Here is a 24,810-nt window from a genome sequence, read left to right on the forward strand (position 1 = left end):
CTGGAACACTCTCTCTCTCTTTCCCTCTCCCTCTCCCTTCCTCTCCCTCCCTCTCCCTCTCTCTCCATCTAACTCTCTCTCTCTCTTCAGTATTAGGGGCTCAATCGTCCTAGAAGTCAGACATGGAGGAAGACTGTAAGGTAAATGATTATTATTTATTAATTGAATATTGTGTTTGAAATATCTTAAAGTCTTTGTAGGTCATTTTGTCTGGACTGAACAGAAGGTAAATATCACATAATTATCAAAATTCACAAATAACAAGACGACAGTACCACAGCACGGCTCCACATCTATGTTGATTGATCATAGCGTTCTGTGGAAGATGATCAGTCTGCTAACCAGACGAGCAAAGTTGTCATGTTGTGATTCATAATACTCTCTAATAATCTCTGATATCTATTAATACTGTCTCACACCACAGGTAACTACTTTTACTTCTATTCAACAACAATGTTTTTAATCAATCAATCATCACATTTTTTAATATAGCGCCAAATCTCAACAAAACTTAACGGGGACATTTTCCATAGAGAGCAGGTGTAGAGTGTCATCTTTGTCATATTATCCAAAAAGACCTGACATTAATCCACCATGATACAGCGCTGCATACAGAGAGAGAGAAAGGGAGAGATAGGAGCTCAAGGTGCTAGTTCCCCTGGTAGTCTAAGTCTCTAACAGTTTAACTAGGATCTGATCCCTACCTCTGCCTGCCCCTAACTATAAGATTTATCAATAAGGAAAGTTGTAAGTCTAACTGAAGGCTCTACCTCCCATAGTATATTTAGGGTACACTCACACTAGGAAATCTGTACCGTGCCCAAGCACCCCCTTTGACCCCTTGAGTGCTCCAATTCGTGCTTAGGCATGCTACACTTCCTCGGCCCTGGCACGCTTCAAAGAGGTGTATTTCAGCATGGTACAGTTCATGCACGAGCACAATCATGGGTCCACAACGCTGACAGGCTTCATTCAGGAGAAACCCCGGAGTGTTCTGTCAGTATCTGACTAACATGACTCAGAATAAGACACAAAGTCAGTAAAGGAGCTGTCATGTTCTCTGAGTTGTTCTCCGATGCACAGATGCGGACCCAACAGCGCCTCTTTTTTTTAACTTCTTTTTTCTCTCTCTTGAGTCCACCCTGATGAAAGAGAATTACAGTATTCTATGGAGTTAGATCAGTCTCAATATTCACAAATGCACACAGAAGGATTCACAAATGTATTTCAATGCACACACAAATATATTTAATTCTATATAAATGTAAAACAAATCCACAAATAAAAAAATAAGATTCACAAATGTATTTCTGATTCACACACAAATATTTATAGTTTTGTATATCTGTAATAGAAATCCACAAATATATAAACTGTTCAGTCTGCATTTACTTTGCAGATGCCTGGTCTGGTTGTAAACGTCATAACGATAGTAAACAATGGGTCCTTCAAAAGCCCCAACACATCGGTTGGAATATCATGAGTTTATTCAACACCAGTTAAACCAACGAAACGCAGTCAATATAGCCACCACGATAAACAACTTTCCATGTATAGTACGACAATCACAGAGACTATTTGTGCTGGTCAGATTAAAGATGACTTAATCAGATTGTCTGATAGCTAAGCTAATCGCTGTATGCGCAGATGCAACGCTAAAGTGATCACATTAACTCATACCCTTGAATCTACGCTACTGTGATTGGCTGAATAGGAAGGAGACATCTGATTGGCTACAGACATTTCCCTGCTGAAAAAAATGCATTTGTGAATCTAACCACGGCAGAGGAGTCTCAAAAGTCACACACACAAATGCAGTGAGGTTCACAAATGACAAACAGTTTGTAAATGCAGACTGAACAGTTTATATATTTGTGGATTTCTATTACATATATACAAAACTATAAATATTTGTGTGTGAATCAGAAATACATTTGTGAATCCTTCTGTGTGCATTTGTGAATATTGAGAATGATCTAACTCCATATTATTCCAACCTGGAGGTAATAAATGTGTGAACTAGTTTTTCTGCATCGTTTTGCGACAGGATATGCCTGATCTTAGATATATTACGAAGGTGAAAATAGGCTGTCCTTGAGAAGTGTTTTATGTGAGAGTTAAAGGACATGTCTTGATCAAATAGAACTCCTAGATTCCTAACAGTGGTGCTAGATGCCAGGCTGATGTCATTAAGGATAGTTATATCATTAGAAAAAGTTTATCTGAGGTTTTAGGGCCTAGCACAATAACTTCAGTCTTCTCTGAGTTAAGTAGCTAAACATTTCTGGTCATCCAGGTCCTAACGTCCTTAAGGCACGTTCTAGTTTACATAACTAGCACTCCATGGCTAACTTTGGTGTGCATAGAGGACTTATCATTAACATGTACAAACTGAGATCGATCTGATAAATAGGATTCAAACCAACTTAAGGCAGTCCCTGTAATTTCAAGTAATTATTCTGGTCTGTGTAATAGGATTTAATGGTCAATAGTGTCAAATTCAGCTCTAACAAGACGAGCACAGAGAGAAGTCCCCTGTCTGAGGCTAGAAGTAGATTTGTAACTTTAACTAGTGCGGTCTCAGTGCTATGGTGGACTCTAAATCAGCCATACTCTAAATTAGGTATGTCTTGGTATTCTCTAGTTGTTATTTGCATTTTATTTTCAATTTCTATGTAGATTTACCTGATCAGGTCTGTGTCCACTTAGACTCAAGATTACCTGGCAGGGGGGCAAAGCCGCAAGACAGGCAGACTCGGCCTTCCAATAGAAGAAGACAATACAAATAAAGAGCCAATAGGATCCCATCACGCAGAGTCAGACATGATTTACACCATTGAAGATGTCCCACCCTGGTACCTGTGTATACTCCTGGGACTACAGGTAAATATGGAATTACACTGGGATCACAGTAGTTTAATAATGTGTGTCCTTAAACTGGTTATAGACTGGTTAATTATAGCAGTGACTGTGTTTAAACTGGTTATAGACAGTTGTTATATGTTAGTCTGTATTTTCATGAATTCATTCATCTTGATAATTTTGTGGATATATCTTTAAATTGTGTCAACCATCTCAGAGTAATTCTTCTTTTAGGTTTGTGAAGCTGTAATACATATGTGTACGAAACCGCATAGCAGCAGAGTTATATTTGGGTTGGAGCCAAGTGTCTATTGCTGAAAAGGAAATGTGACTCTAACTGAAGAAATGTATATGTCTGATATTTAAGAGTCAAGGTGATGCCTTCTTTCTAGCCTTTTAGAGACGAACCGAAGCAGCCATGAATTTGTGGGCTGTACCTTTTAACATAATATAAGCAACACTGTGAAGATGAAGACTTTGCCACTTTGCCCATGATGGCCACTTTGCCAATGATTGTGTGATCTTGGTCAGCATGGGTCAGCGATGGTCCGCACTTTGTCAGCCATGTGTGTTGTGTTTCTGTGTTGTCTGACCATGGCTGAATAAATCTAAGATAATCCACAGTCTGTTTCACGATTTCATCATTGTCCATTTAATACAGAAACAACCCCCACCTAACAACAGTATCGACTGAGCTGGCTGGTTTGGGGTCTGACTGTCAGGACAATAATAAGTTGGTCTATAGTGAAAACATCCTTTTTGTCTTTCTGTGAATTGTCTTTGAACAGTCTTGTCTTCGGTGAATCATGACTCATCAGGTGAATCATCAGGTTAATTGTGACTCATCAGGTGAATCATGACTCATCAGGTGAATCATCAGGTTAATTGTGACTCATCAGGTGAATCATCAGGTAATCATGACTCATCAGGTGAGTCATGACTCATCAGGTTTAGACAGTAGTCGGAGAGCCATTTTATTGTTTTATATTTGAATGCTCAAAGACCCAAAAACGTAAAGACAAATCTGGCCTGCGAGCAATTTCTATTTTCAATCATGTTTCTGAGTTTTCTCACCTGTTTCCTGTCCTCTTGTGTCTTCAGCATTACCTCACCTGTTTTAGTGGGACAGTGGCGGTGCCATTTCTACTGGCGGAGGCCATGTGTGTCGGTCAAGACCAAAACACCATCAGTCAACTGATCGGTACAATTTTCACCACTGTTGGACTCACAACTCTGATCCAGACCACTGTGGGAGTCAGGTGAGTCTGTGAGACAGGTGAACATGGTTAGTCAGGTGAGTCTGTGAAACAGGCGAGTAAGGTGAGTCTGTGAGACAGGTGAACATGGTTAGTCAGGTGAGTCTGTGAAACAGGCGAGTAAGGTGAGTCTGTGAGACAGGTGAGTCTGTGAGACAGGTGAGTCTGTGAGACAGGTAGGTCTGTGAGACAGGTGAGTCAGGTGAGTCTGTGAGTCAGGTGAGTCTGTGAGACAGGTGAGTCAGGTGAGTCTGTGAGTCAGGTGAGTCTGTGAGTAAGGTGAGTCTGTGAGACAGGTGGGTCTGTGAGACAGGTGAGTCTGTGAGTCAGGTGAGTCTGTGAGACAGGTGAGCCTGTGAGTCAGGTGAGTCTTTGAGACTTACAACTATTTGTGTGTGTGTGTGTGTGTGTGTGTGTGTGTGCGTGTGTGCGTGTGTGCGTGTGTGCGTGTGTGTGTGTGTGTTTGTTTGTTTAGACTTCCTTTGTTTCAGGCCAGTGCGTTAGCGTTCCTGATTCCTGCTCAGGCCATCCTCAGTCTAGACCGCTGGAAGTGTCCCAGTGAGGGTGAGATTGTCTGTCTGTCTGTCCACCCGTCTGTCTGTCCACCCGTCTGTCTGTCTGCTTTTCTGTCAGCTATGTGGAAATAACTAAACATCAAGATGATGATGTCACACCATATATTATGATGTCAGAGTAATTTTTTGTTTCTTACAGAGGAGGTTTATGGGAACTGGAGTCTCCCACTGAACACCTCACACATCTGGCAGCCGCGCATCAGAGAGGTACGTCATCATGATTACTTTGATTATTTTATGAAAACGGGGGATAATTAAAGGTTTACAGGTGATTAATAAGACTTCAGTCCAGGTGAACAGAATCACTGTAGCAGTCTTATGTGTTGGATCACCCTAAATCCAGGCGTACACGGTTCGATTTCGACTTTGACAAACTGACAAAACTAAGTCAGTTAGTTCTAGACTGCCATGTATCGATGTGTTTGTGTATTCAGATCCAGGGTGCCATCATTGTGTCCAGTGTGGTGGAGCTGCTGATTGGTCTGTGTGGGTTGCCAGGTTTACTGCTGACGTACATCGGCCCTCTGACCATCACTCCCACCGTATCCCTGATCGGCCTATCAGTGTTCAGCACCGCCGCAGACCGGGCTGGCTCCCATTGGGGCGTGTCGGCACTGTGAGACACCTGCCTGTCTGCACACTTGTCTACCTGTCTACACTCCTTTCTGTCTCGCTCTCTCACCTTCTGACTGCCTGTCTGCCTGAACACCTGTCTGTCTATCTGCAGGTGTATTTTGCTCATCGTGCTGTTTGCTCAATACCTGAGGACAACATCACTTCCTGTTCCCGTTTACAGCTGGAAGAAGGGCCTGACCACCACACGAGTCCAGATCTTCAGATTGTTTCCTGTAAATAAAAAACACATACAACAAACAGGCGATGATATCAGCAATGATGTCATTTGAACGTGTCCTTTTCTGAGGTTACATCATAACTTCTCTGATGGTATCTGATGGGCAGAGAGATGCAGTCAGTCAGGATCCTACCTGTGCTACACCTTTATGACCTAGAGAGGTTCTAGTGTCAGGAATCAAATATGATTTGTCAGGTGTCAGATATTAGGCATCAGTGTCAGTTGTCAGGTTTCAGGTGTCAGGTATCCAGTGTCAGGTATCAGGTGTCAGGTACCCAGTGTCAGGTATCCAGTGTCAGGTATCTGGTGTCAGGTATCCAGTGTCAGGGATACGGTGTCAGGTATCCAGTGTCAGGTATCCAGTGTCAGGTATCAGGTGTCAGGTACCCAGTGTCAGGTATCCAGTGTCAGGTATCTGGTGTCAGGTATCAGGTGTCAGCTATCTGGTGTCAGTTTGTGATGTATTTTTAACAAACAAAAACTGTTAATACAAAGCATCAGCAATGTCTTCCTCTTTAGATTATTCTCGCCATCATGCTGGTCTGGCTGGTCTGCTACGTCCTCACTCTAACCAACCTGTTGCCAAGCGACCCTAATCGCTATGGACACAAGGCACGGACAGACGCCCGCGGTAACATCATGACTTCATCACCCTGGTTCAGAATACCCTACCCCTGTAAGACCCTGTCATTAAATCATTCAATAAATCAATTATTCAATCAATCAGTCAATCAATCAATCAACCAACCAACCAACGGGAGGTGCCGAAAGCCTAGAGGTTATGTAGCGCACCCCATTTACAGAGGCTGTAGTACCCTTCGCAGCGGCTGTGGGTTCGAATCTGACCTCGGCCGTTTGCTGCATGTCTTCCACTACTCACTCCTCCAAACATTTAAATTTAAATTTGAAATTTTTATTGGAGGGATAGCCCCTTGAGATGCACCATCTTGTTTTCAAGGGGGTTTTCTGTCTCTCTTCAGCTTTCCTATCCAATAAAGGCAAAAGGCCGAAAAAAACAACAACCAACCAACCAATCAATGATTCAACCAATCAATCAACCAATCAATCAATCAATCAATCAATGAATCAATCAATTCCCCAATTAATCAACCAACCAATGAATCAATCAACCAATCAATGAATCAATCATTCAATGAATAAATGAATTGATCTTAAAATTCACATGACGAGTCAGTGGCTGTGTCTGAAATCACTCCCTATTTACTATACAGTAAACATGCCATTTTGTAGTGCTGTCCAAATTCTGAGTGAGCAATCTGAATTCTATCCAAGCAACATGTATACATCATGCATTGTGGTTCAAAGATATTGACGAGTGGAGAGTTGCGTTCGACTCGGCTGCTCTGAGAGGAGAGGAGAGGCGCGACCAGCGAGAACACAGAACCACAATAAAGTTTATATCTGGAGCGTTTTGACTGAAATCTATAATCAGTTTTGATAAAGAGTCAAAGATCACTTTAGTAACGGTAGTTTGTCCTAATGATGATGACAGACAAGAAACCAGAGTCTGTGAGCATTAATAATTTAGTTTTGGTCCGAAATATGTCTCATTATGTAAAATTCAATATTTTATAAGTATTTATTATTTGTAAATGTTTCATGAAAATACACTCAGTATAATATGAGTTATCATGGAAATTCATTTTGTTATTTACCGTTGTTATTGATCCTCGGCCGTTGCTAAGCTGCGCGTTTCAGTTGCGCGACAACAATGACGTCACTGTCAGCTGCCGGTGAGTGAGCGAGTAGTGTCCGAAATGTTTTTTAATTTTGCTGAGTGAGTGCACTATATAGTCCACTGCATTAAACTCACTATATAGTGAATAGGGAGTAGGGAATGAGTGAGTGATTTCGGACACAGCCAATGAGTTTACAGACTGATTAGTGGCATACCGACTTCCTGTCTCTGCTCTCATAGGCCAATGGGGGTTGCCGATGGTAACGGTTGCCGGAGTGCTAGGAATGCTGAGTGCAACCATGGCAGGTATTGTGGAGTCAATTGGTGATTACTACGCCTGTGCTCGTCTGTCTGGAGCTACGCCTCCTCCAGTCCATGCCATTAACAGGTAGAACAGGAAGTGAACAGGATGAAATGTTTTCTTACCTGACAGGCTCCTCCCACCCAGGTGTTTAAAGTTTTCTGCTTATTTCAGGGGAATTTTCACTGAGGGTGTCTGCTGCATTATTGCTGGGCTTTTAGGGACCGGAAATGGCTCCACCTCCTCCAGTCCAAATATAGGCGTCCTAGGCATTACCAAGGTAAATGAAGCCACACCCACCTGTGACAGGTTTTTACGGTGCGTAGAAAACTCGTTGGAGTTAAATGCAAGGGGATTTCTCGCTGATTGAATGGCTATTTTCTGATCATAATGCATCATGAACATCTGATTTCTGCAACTCTTTACCAAATTTCTGACACTAATTTGCAGAGCTCTCCAAATCTGTGCACAAATACTGAGAGCTCTTCATAGTCCCTTTACCTCTGCAACTCATTGCAAGACCTATGCTACTATTCCTTGGAGCTCAGCAACTAGTCTCTTTTCATAAGAATCTTTACCCTTTTATTCTGCATCTAGTCCCTTGACCTGTGCGCTTAGTCCCTTATTCCTGCAACCACACCCCACATTTTCATGAGCTATGTAACTCCTATCTAAACCTTGTTCCTATGTCTGTTCGACTTCCTTTTTACCTCTCTGACTAGTTTTTTAACCTCAAGTATTTCCCAGACTGCTTAGAATAGCCCCTTCATCTCAGCAACTGGTCTCCAGACTGCTTTTACTCATTCCCAAACCCTTGACACTAGTTCCTTTATATCTGCAACTCGTGGTCCCACAATTGCAATTATACCAAAGACTTGTGCAATTTCCCCCTTAAGGCCCTGACATACCAAGAAGACCGTCGGCCGTCGGTCTGTCGGTGAGCGGTCGCCCACCTAGTTTTTGCGGTCTGTCCAGCTCCGTTGCTACCAGTCGGCTCCAGTTGGCCTTTTTTGGGAGACTCTACATGTTGAATCTGAGGAGCTGTCACTGTTGGGGGTAGTAATCTCTCTGATTGGCTGTTCAGCTAAGCGAAACAGGAGAGCCAGTGCACGAGAAGAAATACGGGAGTACCTCTTCTATTCTTGCTCCACTAAAAAAAGACCAAGGGCTGACAACGCAAGCGCCATTTTCAACTACCGGTATTTAACGGACATTATTCTCCATTAGAAGTACCTATATTACGAGTGTTGAGCGACAGCGGTGAGAAAATCGTCTTCTCATATCATAACTACGGTTTATTTATTCACCTTCTTCCTCGTCCTCTTCCGCTCTCCCCTTTTTGGAATGACGATTACAGACTACCGCTGCCTGCTGGCATGGAGAGTTATTCCCTTGCGCCTGCGCAGAACGTCCATGGTTGTTTGGCCGTTGACTGCAGTCTTTGCGGTGTGTTCTAGTGCAACTTTTTGGCCAAGACAAAAGGTGTTGCCTGCCGACGCAACAAGTGGCCTTCCAGTTCTTGGCAGTCTGCTTGGTGTGTCAGGGCCTTTAGGTATGCAATCAGTCATCATTCCTCTGCATCTGATCCCAAACCCTACTTCTCTATTGGTGGTTGACTACAGAGCATGGGGAAAATGGCCGTTCAGCTGATCATCACTCCTGAAAAAACTCTTGACACTTCACTCGCAATGATTCTCTTCAAAAGTGTTTATTGTTCCACCAACATTCTCCGTTGTCAGTAGCTGATCCTGATGTTTGATTTGTTGACCCTATGTGCAGGTGGGCAGCAGGCGGGTGGTGCAGTACGGAGCAGGTATAATGTTGCTGCTAGGATCAGTTGGGAAGTTCACCGCTCTGTTCGCCTCGTTACCAGACCCGATCCTCGGAGGAATGTTCTGCACACTGTTCGGTGAGTCCCGGTCACTCCTGGTGAAATGTGTCATGATCGGTGAGTCCAGGTGTGCTTTAGGTAGGACCAGTGTTAGGGATGTAGTAATGACACAGGTGTATTAGGGATGTAGTAATGACACAGGTGTATTAGTGATGTAGTGATGACACAGGTGTGTTAGTGATGTAGTGATGACACAGGTGTGTTAGTGATGTCGTGATGACACAGGTGTGTATGTGATGTAGTAATGACACAGGTGTGTTAGTGATGTAGTAATGACACAGGTGTGTTAGTGATGACACAGGTGTGTTAGTGATGTAGTAATGACACAGGTGTGTTCGTGATGTAATGATGACACAGGTATGTTAGTGATGTAGTGATGACACAGGTGTGTTAGTGATGTAGTGATGACACAGGTGTGTATGTGATGTAGTAATGACACAGGTGTGTTAGTGATGTAGCGATGACACAGGTGTGTATGTGATGTAGTAATGACACAGGTGTATTAGGGATGTAGTAATGACACAGGTGTATTAGTGATGTAGTGATGACACAGGTGTATTAGTGATGTCGTGATGACACAGGTGTGTTAGTGATGTCGTGATGACACAGGTGTGTATGTGATGTAGTAATGACACAGGTGTGTTAGTGATGTAGTAATGACACAGGTGTGTTAGTGATGGAACAGGTGTGTATGTGATGTAGTAATGACACAGGTGTATTAGTGATGTAGTGATGACACAGGTGTATTAGTGATGTCGTGATGACACAGGTGTGTTAGTGATGTCGTGATGACACAGGTGTGTATGTGATGTAGTAATGACACAGGTGTGTTAGTGATGTAGTAATGACACAGGTGTGTTAGTGATGGAACAGGTGTGTATGTGATGTAGTAATGACACAGGTGTGTATGTGATGTAGTAATGACACAGGTGTGTTAGTGATGTAGTGATGACACAGGTGTATTAGTGATGTAGTGATGACACAGGTGTGTTAGTGATGTCGTGATGACACAGGTGTATTAGTGATGTAGTGATGACACAGGTGTGTTAGTGATGTCGTGATGACACAGGTGTGTATGTGATGTAAAAATGACACAGGTGTGTATGTGATGTAGTAATGACACAGGTGTGTTAGGGATGTAGTAATGACACAGGTGTATATGTGATGTGGTAGTGACACAGGTGTGTATGTGATGTGGTAATGACACAGGTGTGTATATGATGTGGTAATGACACAGGTGTGTATGTGTGTTTCAGGTATGATCACAGCCGTCGGTCTGTCTAACCTGCAGTTTGTGGATTTGAACTCGTCCAGAAATCAATTTGTTCTCGGGTTCTCAATGTTCTTTGGTCTGACTCTGCCCAACTACCTTGACAGACACCCCCAGACAATTCATACAGGTGAGTCTGTGTGTGTTTCTGTGTGTTTTGTGTGTTTATATAATCAATTTCTGATTACTGTTGATACCCACAAAGTAACAACAAGGAAACAAACTTTGTTCTTCAAAATAAAACAAATAATAGATCTGAAATAGATCAGGTATGATGGATCAGGTACGACATAGATCAGGTCTGACATAGATCAGGTACGACATAGATCAGGTACGACATAGATCAGGTGTGACATAGGTCAGGAGTGATGGATCAGGTATGACATAGATCAGGTGTGACATAGATCACGTCTGACATAGATCAGGTATGATGGATCAGGTACGGCATAGATCAGGTCTGACATAGATCAGGTACGACATAGATCAGGTCTGACATAGATCAGGTATGATGGATCAGGTACGGCATAGATCAGGTCTGACATAGATCAGGTACGACATAGATCAGGTCTGACATAGATCAGGTATGATGGATCAGGTACGACATAGATCAGGTCTGACATAGATCAGGTATGATGGATCAGGTACGGCATAGATCAGGTCTGACATAGATCAGGTACGGCATAGATCAGGTCTGACATAGATCAGGTACGACATAGATCAGGAGTGACGGATCAGGTATAACATAGATCAGGTGCGACATAGATCAGGTCTGACATAGATCAAGTGCGACATAGATCAGGTCTGACATAGATCAGGTGTGGCAGATCAGGTATGACATAAATCAGGTCTGACATAGATCAGGTATGACAGATCAGGTCTGACATAGATCAGGTACGACATAGATCAGGTATGACATAGATCAGGTCTGACATAGATGAGATACGACATAGATGAGGTATGTTTTGTGTTTCCAGGTGTTGCAGAGCTTGATCAGATTCTGACGGTTCTTCTTTCCACTGAGATGTTTGTTGGAGGGTTTATGGCATTTTGCCTTGACAACACAATACCAGGTAACACACATACACACACACACACACACACACACACTCAGACACACACTCTCACACAAACACACACACTCATACACACACACAAGCACATGGATCATTTAACACAAGCATCTAAATTTATGTGATTACTGATTTAAGCACAACATGTGTGCACTTGTGTGTGTGTTTGTGTGTGTGTTTCTGTTCTCCAGGGTCCCGACAGGAGCGAGGTCTGGTTGACTGGACCGCTGTTTCCTCTAGCTCCTCATCCTATGACCTTCCCTTGGGGATGGGTTTAGTGCGGCGAACTGGCTGGCTCAGACGGTTTCCCATCAGCCCCTCCTTCAAAGGTTTCCGGGCTTGTGAGGGGGAGGGGGAGGGGGAGGTTGAAGCTGCTGACATCACCCAGTGCAGCACCAAGGTGTGACTGTTATGTCATCATCAGTGGACGTCCACTGGGCGGGAATCAAACCTGTGATGTCTTTTTTCTGGAATGAAGTTTCTACAGGTGATGCTGCGTTCAATGACCCTCAGATAAAAACCGTGGATTGTGTTTGATGCTGATTTCCAGAGACTTACTGAGGTCAACAGCTTAACCCACTTTAAATGTAATATTGAATTTTAAATGTGAATAATGAGTAACACACACATCCAAATCAAGATCCATGATAATATTTACTACATGAAACTGAATTATAAGTCAGAAATGTCTGATCTCTGATAAAAATGTTGTTAGGGTCAGAACCAATTGAAAGAGGAGAAACTTCAACGAGCCAATCACAGCTGAGTGTGATGTCACAACTAGATGACCATAGAGGATATTACGTCCACAGTGGAGCTGTGTGCAGCATATCTTCTTCAAGAGTCTCTACTAATAGTTACAACTGTTGTGATCAGCACGTCCTATGTTACCATGGAAACCTAAAGCTACTTGAAGCATATCCCAGACTGACTGCTGAAAATGTTTCTAAGGAAACTGTCGATGTTCATGACTTTTCTATAAGTCAAAAATAAAAAAGTGTTTTTATAATCAGTGTGATCAATTCAATGTGTTGACTTTCAGTAACAAACGATCACGTGAGGGTAACCCTCAATGCTAAGATTTCCAGTGCGGAGCGTGAACTGGTTTCCAGTCTCAAACCACCAAATGAACAGTAAAAACATCAAATTCAAAATGTTAAAAATCAAAATGACTTCATGATCTCTTTTCCTTTTTTATTTGTTCTTGTTTACAGTTTATCTGGAAATAAACAAACATTACATCCTTGTTGTCCTGCATCATCACAGAATCATAACGGACATTCAGCTTCTATCTGCTCTCGTGCTCGAGGTTCAAACACTGTGTACAAAAGTGTGCAAAATTAACATCAAACAGTGATAAACAAGAAGACAGGAGTTCACCTCAATACGAATCAATAATCAAATAAACATGATCAAACTGGCTGTCGTAAAGCACGACTGGGATCAGATAATGTAGATAATCCTGAAACCTAAAAGGTCCAAGCTGCAGTTTACCTGCCTGCTAGCTACATGCTGTCCATACTGTCTTCATACCTGCAGAAACATCCTGAAACACTCTGCATAGAGCATCATGTGTGAACACAAACAGCTGAATGTTTCTGTCTTCACCCGGAGTTTCTCCTCCAGCCTCCTCATATTTATTCTGCAGAAAGTCAGAGTAAGCTGATGTGAGAACGCAGCAGGATATAATCAGGAGAATTCACCTGGAGCGAGTGGGAGGGGGTGGTGACGTTTATTCCCTGTGATCGCTGCACGACCATAGACTGTCTGCACGCCACCTCTACCATCTCTGTGCTCTGATGAACCTGCTGCATTATGTTTCCTGTTCTCCAGTATGTTCTTCTCCACTCTTTAGTTCAGATTGGGATTCTGGTCAACTACACGTAGCATATAAAGACACATATTCTCATTATAGAGTTGTATAGACGACTCTGTTACTGCGTACGACACTTCAAGTCGTTCTTTTACGTCATGTCAAACCTGTGATGTCATCATACATGCTTAAAATGCTGTAATGACATCATATTTAACATGCTGTGATGTCATCATACATGTTTAACATGCTGTGATGTCATCATGGTGCAGTCGGTGTGGAGTTTACTGATGGGGTGTGGGGGAGGGGAAGTGGAGGCGGGGAGAGGAATGAAAGGAGGACATAGCCATTGTTGGCTGCAAATGCATCATAGACATGAATGTGGGGGTGGGATTTATTAAGGAGGGACCAGGGTTGAGCATTATGGGGGTGGGGTTTATTAAGGAGGGACCAGGGTTGAGCATTATGGGGGTGGGGTTTGTGCTGCACATTGGAACCAGGCTGGAGTTTTGGGTGGGGCTTGATTTAGGAATAAGCACATGGACATATTGACCAGTTTCTGGATCCAGCAGCATCTTCCTCTGATGTGTAGGGGGTGTGTCCAAAAGTAAGCACCTCCCACTTCTAGGGTCAAACATAAAGTGACAGTGGGGGTAGCCACTGAGAAGGGCTCTGGGTGCAGCAGCAGAACCTGTGATGTCAGCCATGAAGTCACTCCCTGTCTGTGTATGTAACACCCCATTAAGGTTACACAAATACTTCTGCTGCGGAAGTTGTTGTTGAAGTTGTTGCTGAGCATGCTGTTGGTCATGTTTCCCCTGTGATGTCGGCGTCACAGTGCTGCCCTCACTCACCTGGGCCACTGACGAGCCAGGCTGTTGAGGTGGGCAAAAGTGTTCCGAATAGTCTGGGGAGTTTTGAGGTGACCGGGTCTCTTCAGACCTCCTCAGCAGGTGACAGGTGGGAGCAGGTTGAGGGTGTTGCAGATGGATGTAGCTCAAGGGGCCACTCACATAGCTAACCTTCCCCATTTGTGGTTGTAGGGTGTGAGAATAAACGGGTAAAACCTGGGCTGGGTAGAAACAGGGTTGGAGGATCTGCTGTGAGGAACTTGGGGCAAAGTGAGAGGACAGGCCGAGGATGGAGCTCTGCTCCTGGGAAGAGGGAGTAGTCTGGGTCTCCTGCTGCTGGAGGAGCATGGAGGGGGGAGGGGGAATTAATAAAGAGGCAGGGATGGAGGCCTCAGCCTGGTGACTCCCACACTTAGCTCTCTCTGATTGGCTGAGCTCTGATAAGTTTCTGCTGACAGGTGGTTTGGTGGGTTGGTCTAACAAAACAATGGGGCAGGTGACATCATCAGCCTTACTTCTTATTACTGGCTCACTGCCTCTTCTCTGCTGTGTGATTGGAGGACTGAAATATTCACTTTGATGTCTATCCTGTGATTGGCTGAGAGATGCAGCGACTTTTGCTACACGTCCTCTGGAGGAGTTGCTGTTAACTGAAGCCTGACTGCTTTTCTTTGTTTCATTGTGACCCACACCCACGACCTGCTGGTAGGTGGGCGGGGGACTCTGCTCCTGACCAATCACCTTGACGCGTGTTGGCTTGTAATGGTTCTCAGGTGTTGTAGTGGAGAACGACAGGCCGTAGGTGGTTTTAACTAAACTCCTCATGTCTCTCACCACATGAACTGGAGCTTTAAATACACCTGCACCTGTCTTACCCCCAGGAAAGCTGGTCTCCCTTCCTCCCCCATCACTCACCCGCTGCTGATCTGCAGACTGGGAGAGGCTGGTGAACACTGTTGCTTTCTTCTGCTGGGCGGAGCCCTTACAGGTGATTTTCTCCACTTGCATCTTCTTTGAAAGGATGCTCTTAATGATACAGGAAGCCATCTTTGTTTTAGTTTCAGTTTCATCCAAAGAGAAGGACTTCTGCAGCCGCAGCCTCGAGGTTCCTCCACCATCGATCCCTACAGACAACGACAAAGAGGTGAACAAACAACAACCAGGTAGATAAACAATGAGCAGGTAGACAAGCAATGACCTGGGGCCTGTACTACGAAGCCATATTAACAGACCCAGGGTTTCTGTGGGTCCAGCTTCACTAACCCTAAAATCAGAGACCATGATTAACAGTCATACGAAGCCGGTTATCAACCTGATAATTAACCCTCAAGTTTCCAAGAGGGCGTTCACATAAAAGGGGCGGAGTTAGCTTCATATAGCCTATCACAATCAAAACTGTGTCTGCTGTCAGCAGATCGTCATATCTAACAAACTCTGAACAAACTATATTAATAATATAAAGAGGTTTAAAACAAACCCGGACACTAAAGTTACACAACTGCAGGAACAAATGCAGGAAAAACAACTGGCATCAGAGAGTATCAATGTCCAAACTACAGATTATTATATTTCAGTCCCATCGTTAGTTCACCTTCGAACTGAAGATAATAAACTTTTTTCTCTGAACTGGATGTGTATCTCTGACTCAGCATAGGTTACCATGGCGATATACCCAGGTAATAAGTGAACCACCTAACCACCCAGAGTTAACCCTGAAGTGACCTCGCTAACCCCAAATCCTGCTTCATAGTCCAGGCCCCTGGTGAGAACACAACCGGAAGAAAAAAAAAGGTAAACTCAACTAAATTAAATTCAAAAAATGTTATTTGTGTGGCAATTGAAGGGCACACAGAGCAGTAAATGAACGACAGTGCAGGTAGAGTAAAAATGTAAACCAAAAATATAAAATATATATAAGTGACGATTTAAATACAAAAGTTAGAGTGCTCCAGGTCAACGCCTCTGCTTGCGCAACAAGCAAATTGGAGCGGGTCCATCTGGGAGTCAGTTGCTTTGATGATGTGGTGTTTTATGATATTCTCCATGGAGAGGTGAGGGCCGATGGGGATTATTGGGGACTGTGCTGCTGTCCATGGATCTCTGAAACAGGGTCTGAAACATGCCTCCTGGCTGCTCAGTGTGGCCACTGATGCTGTCTGGACCAGGTGAGCTGCTCTCCCTTGTCCTCCTGAGGGCGCTCACCACATCCTCTCTGTTGAAGGTGAGTGCAGAGTCACTGGGCTGGAACATGGACACTGTTTCTTCCAGCTGGGTGGTGTTGTCCTTCTCAAATCTTGTGACGAATGAGTTGAGATCATTGGGAAGAGATGAGGGGCTACCGCCTGCAACCTGGATGATTTTGTTGTTGGTAGCAGGAGTGTTCACAGCAGCCATGTTTTTGAGGCCCTGCCAAGCTGAGCGGAGGTTCCCCTGTGTGAATTTTTCCTCCACTTTGTTCTTATACTTTAGTTTGACAGTTTTTATGGCATGCTTCACTTTTTTGTTAACCTCCTTTTTCTCCATTTTGGAGCCGGTGAAGTAGACCCTTTTCTTCTTGTTGAGGATCACCTTGAGCTCTTTGGTGATCCAAGGTTTATTGTAGGTGAAGATTGTGACTGTTTTGGAGGGGATGATGTTGTCCACACAGAAGGAGATGTACGATGAAACAGTGTCCACATGCTCTTTAATGTTGTCTGAGGGGACAAGAAGGTTATTCCAGTCAGTGGATTCAAAGCATCCTTGTAGTGTAAGAATGCTTTCGTTGGTCCACTGCTTGATGTTCTTAACAACTTTCTTAGCCCTCCTAATAACCGGAGTATATGCTGGAGCAAGCAGGATGGCATGGTGGTCAGTAGAGCCAAGAGGGGGGAGAGCGACAGATCTGTATGCGTTTGGAACTGAACCATAGCATTTATCCAGTGTCTAATGTACTGATGATAACCTTTCAGTGATCTTTCCGGAGTGCAGTAGTTGAAATCGCCCAGGATGAATTTGGGAGAGTCCGGTGATATATGTTCCAGTTTATTTAATAAGTTTGTGAAGTGGTCAGTGGCTGCGTTAGCGTTAGCTCTGGGGGGAAACTCTCTGGGGAGATAGAAAGGGCGAAGGGAGACAGCCAGAATCTCGATGTCCGAAGTGCACAGTTTCTCCCTCACGCCGATCGTCGAGCACCAGCATGTGTTTACATAAAGCCACACGCCGCCGCCATCTTGTTTCCCAGTAAGCTCACTGTCTCAATCAAGTCTTTAAGGTCCCATATTATGCTTTTTCTGGTTTTAGATGCTCTTTAGTGTGTTTTCCAAGTGTCCTGTGCATGTTTATGCTCATCTATTTGCAAAAATTCAAAGTCTGCGTAAACGCAAACGTCCTCCTGTTAGCTGCAGCATTAGCTGCATGTAACGCTCGGTTCTAGCCCCCTTCGAAAAAAATTTGCCAGTGTGACGTCTTGTCAGTGTGATATCACTGATCTAAGCCCATTGGCTCGTTGTGGCAAGCCCAGCAGCTCATGTTGCAAGCCCGTTAACTTCTGTAGCACGCCCACGATATGCCGTAGCCTGCGGTAGCACAGTAGTGCTAAGGTGCTAATGTTTTTGCTCCTCTCTGAGCCAAAGTGGCTGCATTCCCAATATGGTAAAAGGGGAGGGACATTTCCTGTGCTGAGCGACTGACCAATTACGGCAGAGCAGACAGGCTGACCAATCAGATCAGACTTGGCACACGTGGGGACTCTGAACGTGGGCACTTCAGATCCTTAGAGAGAGAGTCAGAAGCGAGCCAGTGCATGGAGCGGCAGTACATGAAAACAGACACTTTTTTCGTACTTTAGCTATTGTGAACATACTTTAGTAGGTACATAGATTAAATATATGAACCCTAAAAGGGCATAATATGGGCTCTTTAAAGGGGGGGGCGAAGCCGTCAAAGTGCAGTGTGTTATCATTGTCGTTCTTATTTAACCACGTCTCAGTAAAAGCAAGAACAGAGGCAGTCCTGTTCTCATGCAGCTATCTATCTATTGATCCAACTGGTTTATTACCTTGACTGGCCCCTGCAGCGAGGCCCCTGCAGACCCTGTAGCTGTCAGCATCACTGCTGGTTTGGAGGGAGGCAGGCATACTGTGCTGTCGCCGCAACACATCAGGACGCACAGGTGGACACAGCATCTCACAGTAAGCCCCTCCCCCTTCACATGACCCATTTGGAGGTTTCACCTAAATGTGTAAACAGACCCACAAGTTTATGGACAGACAGACGGATAGACAGATTAACTGACAGGTGGAAAGACACATAGGCAGCGTCTACCATCAGTGTGTGAATGTGTATGAATGGATGAGTTAATACTGATGGACTCTTTACACAGCAGCCTCTACCATCAGTGTTTGGATGTGTAGGTGGGACACGTGGTGAAAAAGCGATTTGAGTCATCAGAAGTCTAGAAAAGCACTATACAAGTTCAAGTTCATTTAAATGTACAGACAGATTGACAGACTGACAGACAGACAGATTTGAACCTGAAGTTTTTCTGCGTTTTTTACATCTTTCTTCTTTAGTTGAATCTGTCGTTTGGGAACCATCTTTAGTCCCTCCCCCTTCTGACCTTGAACCTTTACGACCAGTAACAAATGAGAGCACAGAACACGAACTATGAAGGAACAAAGTGATTTTATTGGCCAACATAAACATAATGAAGTTTTTTTATTGACTCACAGGATCCTAACTGTTTCATCACCATGGAGACAGATTAACTTGCTTGTGAATTGTTAAACTGATCAACCGACCAGTTATTTCGCTCGTCAGTTACCAGTAAAACTCACCAGTGTTTCCATTGTAACGTCGATGCACTCGAAGCCGCTCTCTGGGTCTGATTCCTCGTCATCTGATCGGAGGATGACAGAGGGAGCGAAGTGGAGTGAGAGATCCTCCTCAGACCAGTCGCTGACACTTCTCTCTTCCTCTTCGTCCTCCTCTTTGTCGAAGCCACAGCTGGGGGAGACATCAAAGTAATTTGTCTCAGAATCACCTGTACAGGTGAACCTGGAGCTCCTCTCAGCAGGAACAAGTGAACATGGTGGAGGGTCATGTGTCACAAAGTCGTGATGAGGCAGAGCATCGACTTCAGGGCAGCGATGAGAGCTGAGGAAGATCAGCTTCTCCCCTCCTCGGTCCATGATTCCCTCTAATAACAAGACAACACACACGCACATGCACACACACACACACACACACACACACACACACACACACACACACACACACACACACACACACACACACACACACATTGTTGAGTTAGAGGGTGTTACCTCTGATGTATTACAAACATACAGGGTTATGTCAGGTAAAGGCACTAAGGGTTAGGGGGGCACCTCAAGGTTGGGTTCTGGGCCCACTTGTATTTACTTTCTATATTTATTGCTTTGGACAGAATGTTCCAAATTCTTCTTTTTATCTTTATGCTGATGACTCTGTTATTTCCTGCTGTGCAGCTATATCAGCTCTCTCACATCTTTAACATGCATTTGATCAGGTACACGAGCAGCTGTTTCAGCTGTAACTTCTCTAAATGCAGACGAAACCAAACATGTGTTCTGTGTATCATCAAGGACGGCTAAAGAAATCTTTCCAAGAATATTCTTACAAAAGAGGGTAGAGAAATAGAGTTGGTATCTTCCTTAAAATATTTACTTCAGGCAGCACGTTCAGTATGTTCATAAACAGCTGAAGCTTTTATTTTGATTTTAGTACAGAAATTAGTTTGTTTGCTTCCACCATCTTACCTGTCCTTAATTATCATCATGTACTATACATGAATGCCTCTGCTCAGAGTCTAACTATGTTGGACCATAGATTATACATATATATATATATATATATATATATATATATATATATATATATATATATATATATATATATATATACTGTATATAGACAGTCTCACCTGGATCAATAATTATTAAACAAAGAAATACAATATTAATGAATGTCTATAAAAACAGCTGTGATCACATGATTTTAGGATGGTTCTCACCCACAACTGTTCTGATCAGCACCCCGACCAGGACCAGGACCAGGATCAGGACCAGGATAAAAACAGAATCCGATCAGAGGTCAATCCTCAGAGTTGTTATGGAGATCTGCCACTGGTTGATGGTAGACAAGGTTTTACTCTGGGTCCAGGTCCAGTCTGCCTGTTGGTCCTGTCGTTTTCAGTGATCCACGGTTACAGGAACTTTAAAGGTATCTGAGTTTTTCTCTGTTGGTAAAAGTTTGACGGTCTTTAGTTTTGGTCCCAGAACAGTATTGGGGGATCTACACCAAATGTACTAACTGCATGAGGGAGGTGGTGGTGGTGGTGGTGGTGGGGGGGGGGTGTTGGTGACAGACTGCAGGCTCAGATAGAGGAGTGAATGGTCGAGAGACATAAACGGAAAGAGAGAGAGAGAGAGGTATCAGGCCGCAGGTTTCTATTTTAGGAGGTGATTGACAGACAAGGCTGCAACATGTGGTGTGTGTGTGTGTGTGTGTGTGTGTGTGTGTGTGTGTGTGTACATTTAGCCGTTTATGTGTAATTTGTGTAACAAGCTGTTGCAATGGTGACAACTGAAACTCTACTGCTCTACTGAGACTACATCCATGTTTTATACAGACAGTGATAAACATGATGTACAGGAAGTGATCATACCCTGTCAGAATAAAAACACGATTTACATGAAGTGATCAGACCCTTTCAGAATAAAGTAAGTTGATAATCATGAACTAAAGATGGCAGCAGCGTGGAGAGGCAGGCTGGTAGGTGCTGCTGTTCTTTAAAACTCTTCAGTTATGACCAGATCAGATTCCCGCTGTGCTGTTCACACTATTGCTGCTACTGATTCTTGCACTATCTGTGCATGTCTGTTTGTGAACACTGATCACCTCTGCCATGCAAGTCAGCAGGATCACCACACGTCCCGACTGTGTGAAAACTGTCCACATACTGTTAAAATACAAATCACTGGACACCAGTGAACCGCCGCCCCATTTATAAAGATACCTGGCTTCATCTAAATCCTGGACCAGGAGTACCGTATGACTACAGCGCTGACATCCATCTGAGTAAGTCTCCTGGTTATCTAGTTAAAAACAACCATTATTCTTCTGAAATCTAAACGGCCCCGTTGACAATACCGGCAGTCTGCTTATAGGTCTATGCTGGTTTCGTGATGGTCTCCAGAAAGATTGGAGTCCCACAGCTTGTTTACAGGCGTTAAAATGTTCTGTTGAAACGTAAACTGTAAAACGTTTTGTCTTTATTTTGTTGACGTGTTATCAGCGTCTCTGTGGTCTGCGTCTGAACAGTCAACATCACTATCTCACTCTGGGATTATTATAGCGCCACTCAGTTCTTTATGATGTTTTTCTGTTTCTGTCATTTCTGGTCCACACTCCTGACAAGAAGAAGCAGAAGAAGTAACTCACCACCATTAAACAAGCAGCAGAAGAATAAAAGAGGACAAAGCTAAATATCAGAACTCTGGCAGAAAGAATGGAATGAGGACAGTAACGACAGATCATACAAAAAAACAATCAAGAAAGAGTTAAAGGAAGAAAATGAAGAGAGGATGAAGTTTGACCACACTGTTTTAACATACAAACAAAAGTAAAATGTATTTAAAAACTCTTTGTGATGCATCGTGGAGCCCTGCTAAACACTCCGGGACAGCAGGTGGCGCTACACACCTTTAAACGAGGATTACAGTCCGCCAAAAGAAAACAAAGAATAAGAAGAGTGACTGATTGCAGGTCTGCTTCTGTTCTCCTGGAGGATCTTTACTGGTTTCTCTGGGCTGTCCTGGTCTGTTCTGGTCCTGGATCAGATGCCTGGGTTTCAGTGTCCAGGTTCGGAGGTAAATTTAGCCTTTGTTTGTTTTGCTCCATGACGCCGGTGTTACGATGTGTCCGTGTTAACTCTTTATGGGATTTAAAGCTGTTTGTGACCGTTAATCGCCGAGTTTCGGTTTCGGTTTTTAATAAAACTGACTCACATGAGTTCCGCTTTATTCCCATCATACCGTGTTTCTTCTTTTAAGGACTGTTAGCCTGTGCGCTAAGCAGTTAGCTTCACTGCGACAGCTGCTTTCCGGCAAACAGATTATGACGTCAGCGCGGAGGCGGAAGAGAGAGAGAGAGAGAGAGAGCAAACTGCGCAACGTTAATCAGATCCGCTGAGTCGATAACTTATCAATAACCAATAACAGAAACCTCGCTGTGACGTCAGAGGGAGATGAGACGCACAGGCGCAGAACTACGGATCAATTTCAGCCCAGGCCGCGTGCAGCTGGTTCAGGTAAACACTCACCTGTGCAAAGCTAACAGTGCTAACAGGCTAACTAGAGCAGGTCTAAAAACTGTCATAATGTAATGTGCTTGTTTTGATATGAATGTCAATAAGAAGATTATATATCCGGCAGTGACGTCATCCATATGATAATTATTTTTAATACGTTTTTTTAAATAAGATTCGATATCAAGAGTCATTAGATTCATTAATCTGTTATGAACAGATTCTCACAGAACTCTAAACAACCTGGTGGTGCTGATAACGCTCTACACCTGTACTCTCTAGGGGTGTAACGGTACACAAATATCGGTTCGGTATGGTTCCAAGTTTTGAAGCTTCGGTTCGGTACAGTAAAGGGACCTCATGCAACACTTTACACCTTTACACCCCTAGTACTCTCTACACCTCTACTATCTACACCTCTACTATCTACACCTGTACTATCTACACCTCTATTATCTACTCCTGTACTCTCTACATCTGTACTCTCTACACCTGTACTATCTACTCCTGTACTCTCTACACCTCTACTATCTACACCTGTACTATCTACACCTCTGTTATCTACTCCTGTACTCTCTACACCTGTACTATCTACACCTGTACTCTCTACTCCTGTACTCTCTACACCTGTACTATCTACTCCTGTACTATCTACTCCTGTACTATCTACACCTGTACTATCTACACCTGTACTATCTACTCCTGTACATTCTTCACCTCTACTCTCTAAACCTGTACATTCTACACCTGTACTATCTACTCCTGTCCATTCTACACCTGTACTATCTACACCTGTACTATCTACTCCTGTACATTCTACACCTGTACTATCTACACCTGTACTATCTACTCCTGTACTATCTACACCTGTACTATCTACTCCTGTACATTCTTCACCTCTACTCTCTAAACCTGTACATTCTACACCTGTACTGTTTGTACAACAAGGTTCCAATAAGGGGTACTGTCTGGTACTGATAGGGGTACTGTTCTGTAAAGATAGGGGTACTGATTGTAGCACTAATTGTGGTACTGATAAGGGGTCCTGCTCTCTACCGATAGTGGCACAGATAGTGGTACTGATAAGAGGTCCTTTTCTGTACCAATAGTAGTACTGATAGTGGTACTGATAAGGGGTCCTGCTCTGTACCGATAGTGGTACTGATATGGGGTCCTGCTCTGTACCGATAGTGGTACTGATATGGGGTCCTGCTCTGTACCGATAGTGGTACTGATAGTTGCACCAATAGTGGTACTGATAGTAGTGCTACTAATGTTGCACTCTGTTTACTCCAGGAGGAGGATTTGGTCCCAGCTCAGAGGGTTCTGGTAACCGGGGCAACTGGTCTTCTGGGTCGAGCTGTCTGCAAGGAGTTTCAGAACAGTGGCTGGTTTGTTATTGGAACTGGATTCAGGAGAGCCAGGCCCCGCCTCCTCCGCTGTGACCTCACAGATGAGGATGCCATCAGAGGACTGCTGCAAGAGTACAAGGTATTGTTTACTGAACTATACTCAGAACTGTTTACTGAACTATACTCAGAACTGTTTACTGAAATACACTCAGAACTATTAACTGAAGTACACTCAACTGTTTACTGAAGTACACTCAGAACTGTTTACTGAACTACACTGTCTTTCAGCCCGATGTGATCGTACACTGTGCGGCGGAGAGACGACCTGATGTCGTGGAGAGACACACTGAAGCAGCTGTGAACCTCAACGTGCACGCTACGAGCATGCTCTCCAAGGAGGCTGGTGAGACATCACATGTTAGTGTTTGTAAACCTGTGTCTGATGTTAGTGTGTTTGTTTACCTATGATGGTGATGATGATGATGATGATGAAGATGATGGTGGTGGTGATGATGATGATAGTGATAGGGATGATGGTGGCGATGATAGTGATGATGATGGTGGTGATGATGATGGTGGAGATGATGGTGTTGATGTGATGATGAAGATGGTGATGATGAGTGATAGTGATGATGGTGGTTGTGATGGTGATGATGATGGTAGTGATGATGTTGATGGTCACCCCTCTGCT

The 24,810-nt window shown here is 43.7% G+C and overlaps 3 protein-coding genes across 10 annotated transcripts in view; 2 read left to right on the top strand and 1 right to left on the bottom strand.

Annotated features, from left to right (window-relative positions):
- Positions 1–13,023, top strand: slc23a1 (solute carrier family 23 member 1). 2 transcript variants are annotated; one of them, XM_020655304.3, is made up of 14 exons: positions 13–140; positions 2,710–2,883; positions 3,964–4,121; positions 4,594–4,682; positions 4,833–4,900; positions 5,128–5,309; positions 5,421–5,541; positions 6,066–6,222; positions 7,486–7,633; positions 7,721–7,826; positions 9,326–9,455; positions 10,694–10,837; positions 11,682–11,777; positions 11,969–13,023. In XM_020655304.3, the coding sequence occupies exons 1-14, from the start codon at positions 123–125 to the stop codon at positions 12,181–12,183; spliced, it is 1,806 nt and encodes a 601-aa protein (XP_020510960.2). In that variant the 5' UTR covers positions 13–122; the 3' UTR covers positions 12,184–13,023. The 2 variants fall into 2 exon arrangements, with proteins under 2 accessions (XP_065819103.1, XP_020510960.2); XM_065963031.1 differs by lacking the exon at positions 10,694–10,837 and having other exon boundaries at positions 1–140.
- prob1 (proline-rich basic protein 1) lies at positions 12,958–22,293 on the bottom strand. Of its 6 annotated transcripts, XM_065963030.1 has the most exons (7): positions 20,473–20,782; positions 19,256–19,617; positions 18,953–19,045; positions 18,478–18,652; positions 15,357–15,565; positions 13,311–13,419; positions 12,958–13,095 (listed from the first exon to the last, which is right to left on the bottom strand). In XM_065963030.1, exons 2-7 carry the CDS (start codon positions 19,607–19,609, stop codon positions 13,046–13,048), a joined length of 990 nt encoding a protein of 329 aa, XP_065819102.1. In that variant the 5' UTR covers positions 19,610–19,617; positions 20,473–20,782; the 3' UTR covers positions 12,958–13,045. The 6 variants fall into 6 exon arrangements, 4 of the variants coding, with proteins under 4 accessions (XP_065819102.1, XP_020510955.2, XP_065819101.1 ...); XR_010668676.1 differs by having other exon boundaries at positions 13,311–15,565; positions 20,473–20,779; XM_020655299.3 differs by lacking the exon at positions 12,958–13,095 and adding an exon at positions 22,164–22,293 and having other exon boundaries at positions 13,277–15,565; positions 20,473–20,697.
- The window catches only part of mat2b (methionine adenosyltransferase 2 non-catalytic beta subunit methionine), a 7,576-nt gene continuing 4,957 nt past the window's right edge, over positions 22,192–24,810 (top strand). Inside the window, exons 1-4 of one of the 2 annotated variants that reach the window (XM_065963036.1) lie at positions 22,203–22,330; positions 22,514–22,770; positions 24,064–24,258; positions 24,408–24,522. In XM_065963036.1, the coding sequence (XP_065819108.1) occupies positions 22,708–22,770; positions 24,064–24,258; positions 24,408–24,522 (373 nt within the window). In that variant the 5' untranslated portion in view covers positions 22,203–22,330; positions 22,514–22,707. Of the gene's footprint in view, positions 22,331–22,513; positions 22,771–24,063; positions 24,259–24,407; positions 24,523–24,810 lie in introns of both variants that reach the window. The other variant, XM_065963037.1, reaches the window with a different exon arrangement.

Source organism: Labrus bergylta, chromosome 14, assembly GCF_963930695.1.
Source record: "Labrus bergylta chromosome 14, fLabBer1.1, whole genome shotgun sequence".
Taxonomy (NCBI): domain Eukaryota; kingdom Metazoa; phylum Chordata; class Actinopteri; order Labriformes; family Labridae; genus Labrus; species Labrus bergylta.